The 14,277-nt window shown below is 36.3% G+C and overlaps 1 protein-coding gene across 4 annotated transcripts in view; it reads left to right on the top strand.

Annotated features, from left to right (window-relative positions):
• arhgef12b (Rho guanine nucleotide exchange factor (GEF) 12b) overlaps nt 1–14,277 on the top strand; it is a 41,127-nt gene that overhangs the window by 774 nt on the left and 26,076 nt on the right. For all 4 annotated transcript variants that reach the window (XM_055046742.1, XR_008607072.1, XR_008607071.1 and 1 more), the window contains one exon: nt 13,253–13,324. In XM_055046742.1, the coding sequence (XP_054902717.1) occupies nt 13,288–13,324 (37 nt within the window). In that variant the 5' untranslated portion in view covers nt 13,253–13,287. Of the gene's footprint in view, nt 1–13,252; nt 13,325–14,277 lie in introns of those variants that run through there.

The raw sequence follows: 14,277 nt of genomic DNA, 5'->3' as shown, positions 1-14,277 counted from the left end.
TTTTGTGGCATTTCTTGTAATTATACACAGAGCCGGCCTAAGGCATAAGCAAGGTAAGCTACTCGCTAAAACCAGTCCCGCCAGTTTTTAGTGGAATTTCATGCAAAATCAAAAAATCTGTGCAGTTTTTTTTCTTGATGATGCAGGTTCAGGTTATTGCAAATGTTTGGCAAAAATAGTTGAAAACATTTGGATTTAAAGCTGCCGTACATAACTCATGAATGTATATTTATACATTTACATATTTGTTGAAACTGTCACTATTTAGTGACAGTATGGTATGAGTCAGACAATCTGAAAAACAAATCAAGCTTCTTTGCCTTTTTCCTGTGCCAACCAGAAGCAACCAATCAGAGCCAGGAGGAGGGTCTTAGCGCTGTCAGTCAGCCTCCATGTGGTGTTGCTCATCCCTCTCCACCCCATCTCTCTGCTGTGCTGTAATTCATATAGCATGTTGGGAATTCTAGGGTTGATTTTTCTACTTTTTTTATTTACATCTCAACTCGTAGCGACCCTGATTGGTTTTAATCTCAAACAGTTAAACTCTACAAACTTCTCCCAGTTTCACCAAAACTGGCTTGAAACAAGATATTCAGGTACAATGTTGGGCCAGTCCTGATTATACTTCCTAAATAAATCAATGATAGATTTCCAAAATATTAAATCTTTAAATTAAAAGTGTCAGAATCTGTAAAAATCTACAATAGAACGGTTTCTTCTATGTTTGGGAAAAATCTGTCCTGATTAGGCTGCATTTGTCAAAGTTTCCTTTTTTATTGCTCAGAAACCTCTCAAAACTTAATGTCTCCCTGCCATAATAAAGCACATCCTGTACGGAACTCCTAAAGTGCCAATTACTGTTTTCTTTTCCCATTAATTAATATAAGAATGATGTGGTTCAGATACATGAGCACCATCAGATTCAAGATGACTCAACTCACACATCAAATGCAACTCTGTGCATTTTAGTAAATTAACCGGTATTTATTCTAACTGCTAAGAATGCAGAACATTCCTCAAAGATTGTTTGTTAAACATTTTATGGTAATTCTGAGATTAAGCAGAGCAGAATGTGAGCACGGCAGCCCATAAACCCGGCCCAGTTACACCAATTAAGTCAGAAGGAATGGGCCAGAATTCCAGCAACACAAAATGTTTGATCCGAGTCATTTGGTTTAAAACACAATTCTATCAAATATTTATTTATTTAGTTAAAAATTATTCTGGATAGAAATAATTTTGGTAATCCTAACTGACGCAGAACTAAAAGATTATTGTCTGATTTAGTGAGACATTGAATAATGTCTCACTAATATATATGTTATAATATATACATAATATATATGTTATATATATAACATATATGACAAAATAGTAATTTTTAAATATGCTTATATCTGATTTTAAGTGTTTATTAATGTGTTTAATGATTAGAAGAACCCTATCAGAATGGGCAGTGCTTTGGGTTTTATGTCGGCGCATCAATTAAAATGCTCTAAGTTTAGCAACTTAGCAAGTTGAACCTACAGATATTCACTCATGCACAAATATTTACATGAATTCAACCAATTCAACCTCCAGAGAGCAAAAATAATCTCCTTGTATATTCACAAAGATGATTCAAATGACTATCTTCAGAACTTTTCAAAGCTAACCTACTAAAAGAAACAGGTATTTGTTTTTCCACATCTCTAAAATGTTTTTTTTTCCTTCACATTAATCCAAAATGAATTTTCAAAATTTGTAAAAATACTGCTTAGGTTTTACACAATATAAAAAATTAGAGCCCAGTTGGCTGTGGATTTCCATCGAACGTTTCCTAACAGAAGCAGCATGACTCCCAGACAGAGCTGAACACTTCTAAATTAAATGAATAAAGTGGATCATCTGTCAACTCTGCTGCCATCTAACTCAAATGTTGTTGTCAAAAGTTAAAAAGTTACCATAGCAACATTGACTTATGAACCCGTGCATCAGATTCTGTCCCCGAGGAACATCAAGTCCTCAAAAATCGGAGTCTCAAATTTTATTGTGGCGGCCATAGAAAGTCACTTGATTTCTTATATTCAGCCAGGAGGAAGAAGCTCGACGGTCGTCCGTTCAACTGCTCTTCACAACAATGGGTCTCTTCTGATTTTCGTCACAAATTTCCACATAAATATTGCGGATGGTTTGGACCCGATCTGACTCTGGAGCAGAACCGGTGCATAATTGTTCTCTTCCTGGGCTTAGCTGGAAATATTTATTTGGCTTTCAAGGTTTGGCACCAGATCCCTTTTTTTTAAATCCAAGGAAAATCCAACAAATCTTTCTTAAAGATTAAAAATAAATAAATATCTGCTTCACAAGTTAGTTTATTTTATTATACTTGTGCATTTCTATATGTCTAACAAATGACATGATTCAATCATAAATTACCTCTGTTAGAATATGACAAATGCTTCTAATGTAGAATTAAATTATTGCTTTTTAAAAGCCAGTGGGTCGTTTAAGGATCGCAGCTCTAAGAAAAACAGTTAGAGGTTTCATTGTCAGCTTCTCCACCCTCTTTTATTATATTTTTGCGTGGTAGTCATGATTTACTCCTAAAAACAAAAGTGCGAAAATGTGCTCAAGACACATTCATTCACCATGGTGGACGAATGAAATCTCAGTTTAACTTTGATTTCTAACTGGTTGTACAAACAGTACTGATCCAGGCAACTTTATGAGGAGTTGAAGCAGGAAGGTGAGGCTGATTGTCGTGGTCTCTTCATTCTTTCCTGGTCGTTGGAGAAAACAATCCAACATAACAAAAACGATAAAGCACCCAGTAACAAAACAGATTTTCCCTGGCAGGTATGTGCTGCTCATAAAAATATTCAAGTTTTCACGTTTGGTCATGTTACAAATGCAAACTTTCACTTATCTTATTGAGATTTTATGTTATACATTTACAGCTAAAGAGCAAATTATGTTGGGAAAATATTAAATATTTTGTTACATATTTCTGAATGTGAAACTTGTGTATGACACAATTTCATAGAGTGAAATATTTCAAGCCTTTACTTCATGTAATATTAATGACCATGGCTTACAAATAATAAAAATCCTCAGACAGTTCAAATATTGTAAAAAAGTTGGAGCATTTTCACAGAAAGTTGAGTGGAAGGACAAAGTGTGTTAGGATTGTCAATCAGAGGATTGTCAAGCAAAGTCCATTCAAGAATTTTTGGGAAGTTTCACAAGGAGTGGAGACTACTGCAATGAGCCGACCATCAGTCTGTTTCTGGCTTTAAAAAAGGGACATTTCACAGTTTTAGTGTGTTACTGCATTTGAACGTCCGGTTCAAAAACCGACGTACGTGTAATGAAGAGCATTGGTTTCTTAAAGTACAATGTAATTAAAGCCTGTATTCTATTTGAGAAAACACAAAAGTGAGAATGTTGACCAGTCTTCTGGCATTACAAACAATTTAGTATTTGACAAGCATCAGAACATAAATCTGTGGACTAATCAAAACAGGATTGATTGATTAGTCCTTTTTTGGCATACACAGACATGCTCAACATGTCTGTGTATTTTTCTTTCCAAAGTTAGCCAAAGTTTTCTTGAATCCAGCACCTAGTAGCCATCAGTGGTACTGCATGTTCAAAATCTTTCTTTTGAAAATTAGAATTTTTTATATTTTTATAAGTTTTATTTTTATGCAAACAATAACAAAACCCAAAAACAAAACAATACATAATCCTTAGTTTTGAAAAAAAAAAAAATTTTAATTCTCATTTTTGTGAACTCAGTGGTGTGTCTCATCTCATACCTCGACATAAAGCATCTGAATCACTTTAGGAGTGAAACTTTTCTGATGCTTCATTGTTAAGTTTTTTTTCACACGGAAAAAATGCCATGCCGACCAGAACCTGTCAGTACGAACCACATGAGAAGGATCGGTCTGTTTACTGGTCAGATGTGTCCGTGTGTGGAGAGCAAAATGTAAACTCAGAAAGCAGATGCTGTGTTCTGACCCAGTTTTGTTTTTTTATTTGATGTTTATCAGTGAAGTAAACCGAATGATTTTGAGAAGGCGTCTTGAAAGCAGCATCAGGCTTTAGTCTTTAAGAAAAAGATGCATCGCCGATGTTTTAGTAGTTTGTTTACTCTTCTGCATCCGACAATCAAATGATTTTCTGGACATCAGAAGGCATCTAGTAGCAAATACCTGGTAACTGTTTTAGATCAAGTCATATCACGTTCACATCATAAATAAACTTTATTTATTAGGAACCATAAAGACCACCTCTTTTAAATGGCCTTGCTATGGTTCTTTTGGACTGCACCCTAGAGTGGTAGCTGGGATTCCACACCAAGTGGAGAAATGTCCCTATTCTCCATTTTAAACAGACTAAATGCTTCAGGTGTGAAAACACCCTGAGGTGCATTCACACCAGTCCTGTTTGGTCTGAACTTTAGTTCATTCACCTAGAAAATCCAGTTCACTGGGAGAGGTGTGAATGCATAATCGAACCAAAAACGTTTGTTTGACACCGTGCAGTGTGAAAGTGAACCACACCAGCTGGAAATGTAACAAATGTTATAACTTCCTCAATCGAACAAAGTCGACTTTAGTTTTGATAACACCAGCAGAGAAACATCACACACCCTGACCTGGACTCGTTGGAGTTTGATGGGGTCCTGCTTTCGGTTTGTTTGAGGTTGGGATTTTGTTGAGCTTGTTGGCCTAACAGATGTCACAGGGGTTCAATGTTGGAACCAGTGAGTGTGTCAGCACAGCTGGACACGTTGTGAAGGTTACCAACAAACAAAGGGAACAATAAAGAATCGTGTGGCAACCATTCCAGAACTCTGTGACGTCTGCGTCTTCCATCTGGAAAAAGATATCGGACTCTTAACAACATAGTGGAAAATGATTGTCGGTTCCCTCGAGAGTATCCACCATTTCCAATTTCAAACCACTCTGATATGGAACTATTTTTGTCCTGTCTTTGTTGCATAAGGAAACATTTTGTGATTTTAGCAAAATAATAGAACTCTGTATCTGTTGACTTGTTTAGACGTTTCTCTTCAAAGGATCAGCTTTTCTTGTCTGCATTTAGAAAGTCATGTTTGTGTCTGAATCTCTAAAAAAATATCTGCATGAATTTTTCATTTGTTTAAAGTATTGCACAAGCTCGTGTCGCAGAGTTTTTCTGCTGTTACTTAGTTACATTTATAGCCGAACTCCAGCAGTGATTAGGTCACAGTTTGGAACTTGTTCAAGAGCCTCTTCATGAGGAGAATTGAGTTTGAGTTGGCCTTTTGAGATATTTCTTGCGCCACTCGTACGCATAGCATTTGAAATAGTTGTGCATTTTTTGTAATGTATTTTCAGGGAAACGTAACAAGATGGGTTGATTATTTTCACATGAAACAAGCTGCCGTGTCTCTGCATGTCTTTTGTTTTTGTTTTTCTGTAAAATGACATTCTATCTTCTGCATTTTTCTTTCCATATGCTTCAGATAGTCTTGACATGACTTGCTCTCTAGACATTTTTTACTCTTAAAATGCTCTTCCAGAATTTATTTCTTCCTGAGCGTTTGACTTTTAAATCCTAATGCATTTCTGGCTGCATGTTTAGCATGATTTTCCTACTGAATTGTGAACTTTCATCCCTGTGAGGCCTTCGCATTTTGCCCATTTTAGTATTTCTATTTGGGTCACACTGCTTCGAAAAACAGCCCAAGCACTTAAAAAAAAACACCCAGTTGGGTTCTGACTATAAGTTAATGTTTGAAACAGAAGAGTTTCAGAGAGAGATGTTGTTTACTTTGAGCTCTTCATGGACCTAAACATATGCCACGACACACATCTGTATTCCTTGGGTACAAAACAGATGTCTTTCATTGTCATTTAAAAGGGAAATTGATAATTATTTTTGTAATGGCTTGTGATAGATTAGTCTACAACAATCTCAACCACTTTGTTGCCAATTTTATGTACTAATGTATGTAACATCACAGATGTAACATCACAATGTAACATTGTAACATCACAAATCAGCAGCTGCCTAGGAACCCCAGTAAAGCTCAACCTGTTACCTAGCAACCCCAGCAGTGATCCAGTGTGTTTTTAGCTGGTTTTTCCTCTGTATGTTCTAAACAATGACTGCATGAAAAGACGAGTGTTTACTTGTTGACTTACCATTTAAAAACCACTTGCTGCATTCTTGTTGGATGTGCAGGGGGCTCCACGTCTGCTTTTCAAAGTAGAAGTGGGGTGCGGAAATAAGTAATTGTGCAACTTATTTGTTTGCACAATCTGTTGCATCTGTTTATATGCAAGTGTAAATGCTGAGTTAGGGGGACGAGGGCAGCAGCAGCTTATTTGGATATAAAGTGGCAGAGGCCCTAAAATGACTCATTCTGAAAAGGATCTCAAAGTAGGCAGAACTAAAATGTCATGATTTAAGAATGATTTTGTTAAAAAATGTCATGGACATGTTTTTATGTTTAACTTGTTCAAAGAAGCATAATATTTTCCCAATTGAATAAGCTGTGTTTTTGTGATACTGAAGAGTGAACATACATATTTGTTCACAAATCCAGACTTTTTATTGTGTGTTTCTAGGGTGATTGCAGTGGTTTTTGTATTGTAGTAACATTAGCTTGAAATCAAATGGGTAAACAGCATGTGATATGAAATCCTAGTATACATCAAGGGTGCCAAATAGGAAAAATTAGAACAATTCCAAGGGCCCCTGACCAACAGGGGAACCTCCCACAAAAAATAAAGCGCCCCTAAAACTGAGCTAGATACGCCACTGTGCGACATCAATAAAGGGAGACAGATGAACATTTCCCTGTTCTTCCAAGAAATAGTGAACAGGGAGAGCCTGACTAAAACTACCTGGATGTCAAACAACATCTGGGTCTCATTATGTGTCTCTGCTTATTTCCATGAGCAACTTCATGTTTAGAAACAAGCTGAGAAAAACCACAACCCACAACTTAAAAAATAAATAAATAAATAAAGTAAAATAAAAAAAAACAAGCCTAAAGTCACTTATAATAATTGGACTTGACAGAAACTCAAAAGAGTTTCTGACTGTCCAGCAACAAAATGAGCATCTCTCTGCTCCCTCCATTGTTTACGTTTCTATTGCTGCTGACAACTGTTGCAAAGAAACGGTGGTCACTCCCCAAGATGCATAGAGCAAATAAAATGACATTACAAAAGAAAATAGTCATGAAGAGTGATTTGGATAAGTAACTTTAATCTGATTACTGCATTTGAAATAGTAACTCATTATATTACTTGTTACTAAAGAAGAGTTCAGTTCAACACAACAGCAATGGATTTACTGAGAAGAGATGTGCAGTTTTTAGTCGATGATCATGATCTGTATGGAGTTTTCATCATCTCCCTGTGCATGTGAGATTCATGCATTATTAATGTAACTACTTTGATGTCTCATGCAAACCTGATTTATTAAAGTCAATCAAGCAATTAGGATATTGTTTCCAGATATCCTTTAGGGAAAGCAGCCAGGGAACATGTAGACTCTATATGCTATGCCAATCAGAGCCAAGAGAAAAGAATGACGCTCCTTGATTGGCTGCTTTGCAAACATCAGCCAACAGCGGGTCAACTAGTATTGCACTTAAGTATTACAGCTTCCAAAGTTGCATTTTTTGTCAGATATTTTAGATTTTCTGTTCAAAAAAGGTGAATTCTGTTAATAGAAAGTTCTCCTTTAGTAAACGAAGGTTTAAAAGCTTTAATGTCTGCATCAGCACCTTTTGTGTCTGAGCTGAACCTGCTGGGACACCACTGCTCTTTCCTGGGTTACATTGGGAAGCTATAATGAAATTACTGCATGAAGTGAAATAAATAAAACACATCAATCCTCCCTGCTTTGTTCCTGCAGCAAGACGTTTGGGAGGAGAGAGAGGAACGGAGTCAGATTGAATCTATAATCTTATTTTTCATTCAAAGGCAGCCAGACAAGCTCAGAGGATCTTTGTTTTTTAAAGCACCCCCCTCCTCATGACAGGAAGTGGTGACATCACAGCTGAAAAATGTCCATAAGGGTCATCAGATCTGCTCCCTTCCTGAATAACTCAGGGTGAACACAGTGCAACTTCTGTTTTCTTTTTGTTTTTACCTCTGAAATGATCAAACACCAGTTCTGCATACATTCAGCATAATTGTCTCGGATTTACAGCTTCTCTTGGAGGTTACAGCTGAGTTCACAAGCTTATATAAAATCTCGATGCTTGTAATGGTAGCCGCGTCATGTCAGTTAACATGTCAACATTCATTCTGGGAAGCTCTAATAATCAATCTCACTGTTAATTTATAACTAGCTGTTAATCCTCTGCACCTTCATGGTATTTAGGGAAAGCCCTGAGCTTGACTCAAGAATGGAAATGAAGGGAAACAATTGGTTTGAGATAATAAAACATTTTCTGAAAATGTGTATACATTGTGAGTTTTTGACATGGGCAGTTGCCCAGCATGGCATCAGAAAAAGGTGGAGCGCCTAGAAAACAAAATATAGCTTATCTGTCAGTTGTCCGCTGAACAAATTTGCTACTCCTTGTATACATTTGTAGAGGTGTAATTTTCTTAGTTGCTGCTGAGTTCTGGGAGGCAATATTTCTGCTGTAATAAAACCCAGATAATGCCCAATTTTAAGTGGTTGGAGGGCAGCAAAAGGAGGCACCATTCTTGCAAGAACTGCAACTGTGTATGTTTTTATATTTCAAGCTTACGGAGTTTGATTAAACTGATTACACTTTTAATCGATTGACTGCAAAGTTTTAAACTCTAAATATGTTAAAAACAAAATAAGAAAATAAATAATAAAAAAACATGGCTCTTTGCATCCAAATCACACTTTCATATGAAAATTTTCTTGTGGAAAATATGGGATGGCACCGTATTGTGATACATAAGAACGACTAAAACTGCACAGGAAGTCCATCCAAAGGAAATGAGCACACTTGACTACAGTAGCATGATTTTATTAACCTATATGTTTTCAAATAACTTTTAGTGAAATGACTGTTGCTTTTTATGACACAATGCAGCTGATTATTTGTTCTATGACATTTAAAAACCTGCACGACTGCTTCTGCTGTGCATATTATGTCGCTAGTATAACTGTGACCTGAGTGGACAACCCATAATTAGACAACAATCAAACCAGGCAGCTTCAGTTTGCAACAAAAACACAATAAAACAACAATTCCTACTTATTTTAGAAGCCTTTGTTGTTAAATGTCGTGACTGAAATTACAATCTGTGAAGCCTGAAGGTCACTGGAAGGACAGAAATAAACGAGAGAAAACTGACAAAAGGAAAGAATTTTGGACGTGAAGAAATTTGTGAAGAATAAACAAAAGTAATCCAAGTAATACACAGTTTGTCATTTTACAACTTGAGGTGGGACTCAATTAAAATGTTTAATCAAGTTAATTGTGAGGTCTGTAAACAATGAATAACATTTTTATTCAAAACCATGTATATCTTTTTATTTAACCTTTATTTTTCAAGGATAAAACGCCCAAAGAGATTAAAAAAACTTTTTCAAGTGGATCCTAGATAAAATAGGCAAAATGTTCAACTAAAAAACCCTTTTTGCAGCGGAATTATTGAAGAAGGAGACATTTGAGCTCAACAACAAAGATATTTGTTTTTCCACCATCAAATGATGCGAAGTGCCTTCATTTTGCATCATTTGATATTATTATTTAATATTACTGAATTTAATAATGTCAAATTATTAAATTGAATGATTTAATATTAAAATTAAATTAAAAATATCCGTTCCAATGAAGCTTATTTGACAGATTAAAAGAACCTTTTGAAAACTGGCAAACTTTAACCAGGTTTCAAACATTCGTTGTTGAGGCTTCATTTCTGTATTAAGAATGTTTTTCTTTTTTATTAGTCAAATGTAATATTTTAATTTTAAATTTTATTTTATTTTTTAAAGTATTGTTGTTGGACAACCAGCACTTTGTTTCATGGTGGGGACTGCGTTCCATATAAAATCAAAAATCCCAAATAAACCAAACTTTTCTTTCAACTTGTGAACTATTTGCTACTTTGTGTTGATTTGTTACATTAACCCCCATATACTGCAGCTTGTGGTTGTAAAGTAACAAAATGACAAACGGTACAGGGGGTCTGAAAACGTTTGCCCTGAACTTCTGCCTGAAAAAAAAAAAAAAGTTAATTCTTTTTAACTTTAAAGCGGTCAGTTCTGATTTTATCAAACCAGTTTAAAGCTTCCTGGTTGTAACTTTCCAATATTAAATGGCAAGCAATACATTTCATAAAATCACGATGATATATAATTAACTCAACTGGAACAAATCTGGACATTTTGATGATTATTATGCTTGAGGAAAAACGTCCTAAAGATTGAAGGATAAGTCCTTCATTCAGTCTGGAACATGGATAATTACGAACTTTAAGTTATATTGCTGATGCCAGTCTGCAGCTGCATCTGCTGCACTTGGTTCTCTTTGCTTGTTTTCTGCCTCGGATGCCAAAAATACCAGAGCATTCCTCTGGGATGATAACAGGGAAGGACGGCTGGAGAGCTGGAAGTCCAACAAGCTAAATCTAAGAACATTCATTAAGTAAACGGGGCAGAATTGACATGCATGTTAATTTTTACAGTACACTTAAGTTATATTTAAGTTATTATTTATTTATTTATTTTTTCAATTCTGCTTCTCTGCAAGTTTGTGTTTTTGTTTGTTTTTTGTATTTTTCAGGGAGTAATTGAACATTTCTGATCTTATTAGTTCTACATACAAGAGTAAGAATTTAGGGACTGTCTTCTATTAATACCCTTTGACTTTATTCCAAACAGATAAACAACCACATTACATGTCTGGTATTTATGCTTAATGTCTATACGCTGTGAGTGCTTGAAATCAAAGTCAACATTCCTTGTTTAGGGACATAGTTTCTCTTTATAGGTTGATTTCAGAATCAGCCTGTAAAGCTGATTCTGAAAAGGTACATAGTTTCTGACCAAATAACAAAAAAAAGACCTAAAAGATATGACTGGTTGTTTTGGATGTTTAATGCAATTATCCCACCAAAAAATCTGAAAAATTGCTAAAATCGGCATTTGTTATTAGATTGTATAGTGCACTGATCCGATACTAATATCTGTATCGGTCCTGATATTGAAAACCTTCTAGATTGGGTATTCAGAAGTTATCTTGTTTGTTTGACCACCTGTGTTTGATCCAGATCTATTCTGTCTTTATGCTCTGAGTGACGCCATGCTTCATTATTTATTTTACATTATATTTAGAATTCCTAATTACACTTTCTGAACCTCTTGAAAAAGGTTTATTTTTCAAAATAATTGTAATAATCTAGTCAACCAAGCTCAAGTCAACGTCTTGTCTTCGTCAATTATTTATTTTGCAGTGGCTGAACAAATTATGTTGTTCTTACATGTTTCAAACTTGTAAAGCTATTGATCTATTTAATAGTGGTGTACTGATGCAGAGTTATAAATTTGTAAGTACATTTGCGTCCGTGTTTAAAAATAGAAATGTTTTAAGTCAATTCAGTACTGTTTGTCTGTATTGGATCAGGTATCAGTCGATACTAAACCTCAGATATCAGAAGTGATAAAAAGTAGAATCCACCCTAAAGTTGTTTTTTTTGTTTTTTTTTGTTACATTTTTACCAAAGTTATTAAAAGCCTCTTACAGCTCTGGACCTGCAAGTTGCAGACCCTGAAACAGATGAATGGATGAATCTGGAAGCTTCCTTCATGTCTTGGACGCTGCTCCACTAGCCGCCACCCACTGAGCAGGATGTCATCGGTCCTTTTATCTGCCTCTCTTATCAGTTTCTGATCTTCTCCAGCCATAGCAAGGAGCCTCTCTTCAGTTTTGAGGTCACCACCTTTTTATGTCCCGATCCAACATGAGCTTGGTTCTGCCTATGATTGCGAGGCTAAAATCCAGACTAAACATTTGCTTAATGTTTAGTCTAAACACAAAGGAAAATCGTTCTAATTCCCTGAATCTGTTGTTTCAACATTTTGTTCATTCCCTTCACTTTCCTGCATTCAGACAGGATCCTTCACTCTGCAAGCTTTGTTAAAATTTCCACAGCATAGCCCTTGGCCTTTCCTCACAAACACCTCCTTCCCCTCCATTTTATTTCGCAGCCTTCTCCCATGTTCAGGAAGCTGAAGCTGTGCCAAAAACCCTGGTCGCTGTTTCCGGGAATCTGTCCCACAAAGTCTCCGTATAGTAAGCAGGCTCTGACGTGGGAGCCATTGTTTAAAGTCCAGGGCCCCCATTGTCCAGGGAGGAGCTGCTGGACAAACAAAATACCCCCCCCCCCCCCCCCCCTCCTTTTGGAACGAGACACAGCAGCAGCAAAGGGGAACGAAGAGAGAAGGAGCCTCTGCTAATAATAAATGAACCTCCACCTTTAAATTGTCACAAAGGTTAAACAACAAATTAGACGAGCATGGAGATGTTCAGGTACTTGTTAGTGTAATTAAGGTTTTATCAGGTAATTCAGACAGGAAATCATAGTATATTGTTTTGTAGGGCTTAAATGATTAATCCAATTGTGACTAACCAATTGTTAAAATAATTGTCAACTAATGTAATCATTCATTAAATGGCGTATACAGACTCTGAAGAAGACCATTTGATGAAAGAACACACCGAGTACTAATTAAGCTAAAACTGTTTTTAAAAAATACATTCATGGCACAGAAAATCTTTGTAAATTTGATCTGCTAAGAAATATTAAAAACTTTAAAAACATTTAACTATTGTATTTTCTGCAGTGCCTATACAGAATGTACAGTGAGTGTTTTATGGGAACTGCATTTCAAGAGAAAGCATGCATTTAAATTGTTATTACATCATTAAAAAGTCAGAAAGATTGAGCTCACTTTCTATGTAGGGTGGATAAAATGCAATAAGGTTCTAATTTCTTGTCTTCTTTTGTTGATAAGAGACACTTGGAAACAGATTTTTGACAGCATAATCAAAGTATTGGGTTGGTTGGGTACCCGCAAACCAAACCCAGTGCAGTGTAAAAGTGAACCACAACAGCTGAAAATATCATGAATGTTGTGATTCTGGTCCCCAATCAAATCAAGTCCACTGGATTATAAGGTGTGAAAACAGCCTTAATTTGTGAAAAAATCAAAACATTGTTTCTGTCTGTTTTTTTTCTCTCTCTCATTTGTCGTCTTTTCTTCACAGGACCCAGAGCATTCTCACAGATAAAAATAGAAAGCATGGGAAATCCTCTTAAGCACGAGTTTGACCCAACAGGTGAGACAGACATCTTTCTGTACTCTACTTTAACGGCTCACTTTATTAAGAAAGAATTGGCTCGTTGCACTTTTCCCACCGTCTCTTTAGTTTGAATAATGAAATGAAAAATCTGTCAGTATTTGACTGTGTTGTTGTGCAGATGTGCAGAGACCCTGTAAGTGTTGGCCCCGTTGTTAGGGTGGTTGCCAGGGTTACGAGGTTGACATTAATCCTTCCTGCCCTTTTGTTCACCCTGAAGTCTTGAGGCTTCTCATGGAGTCCAGAAGACAACCAATTATCCACTCAGCTCTCTCACAGGAGTCTCTATAACTGAAATCCTTCAGTTGCTCTAGTTTGTCCAAATAATATTTTCTTAATCGTTATATTGTAGATTTAAGGAAGTTTAGACACTTGCTTTTATCAGCAGACTTGTATGCTTGTAAGTCAACATCCAGTCCTGGAGGGCCGGTGTCCTGCAACTTTTAGATGTGCCTCTGCTGCACCACACCTGAATAGAATAATTAGATGATTAGCAAGGCTCTGGAGAGCTGATCTACACAAGGAGGAGATAATTAGGCCATTTCATTCCTGTGTTTTGTATCTGTGGCACATCTAAAAACTGCAGGACAGTGGCCCTCGAGGACTGGAGTTTGACATCTGTGGTTTAGAGCAAGGGTGTCCAAACTTTCTGTCATGTGGGCCAAAATCGTCGGATCAAAAGTTCTTACAGACCCCAAAAAATATATAATTTTAGAAAACTAAATGGGAATGAGATCATAGATGGGAATGAGGTCATAGATCCAAAACATTTTGCAGCATTCTGGATCAACTGGAGCTGATTGATTGATTTCCGAGGCAGACCTGTGAAGATGCTTGGATAAGTTTGTCTAGTCCCAACAAGAAGTCGGCCTTTTACTTAGGCCGACTTTCCAATCTTTTTTGGTGTCTTTGAAGGCTCAGCATTTTCTTCC

This window comes from Poeciliopsis prolifica, unplaced genomic scaffold (assembly GCF_027474105.1).
Source record: "Poeciliopsis prolifica strain line A6 unplaced genomic scaffold, Auburn_PproV2 SCAFFOLD024, whole genome shotgun sequence".
Lineage (NCBI taxonomy): Eukaryota > Metazoa > Chordata > Actinopteri > Cyprinodontiformes > Poeciliidae > Poeciliopsis > Poeciliopsis prolifica.
Note: the sequence above shows the minus strand (reverse complement) of the source record. Positions and strands in the feature narration are given on the sequence as shown.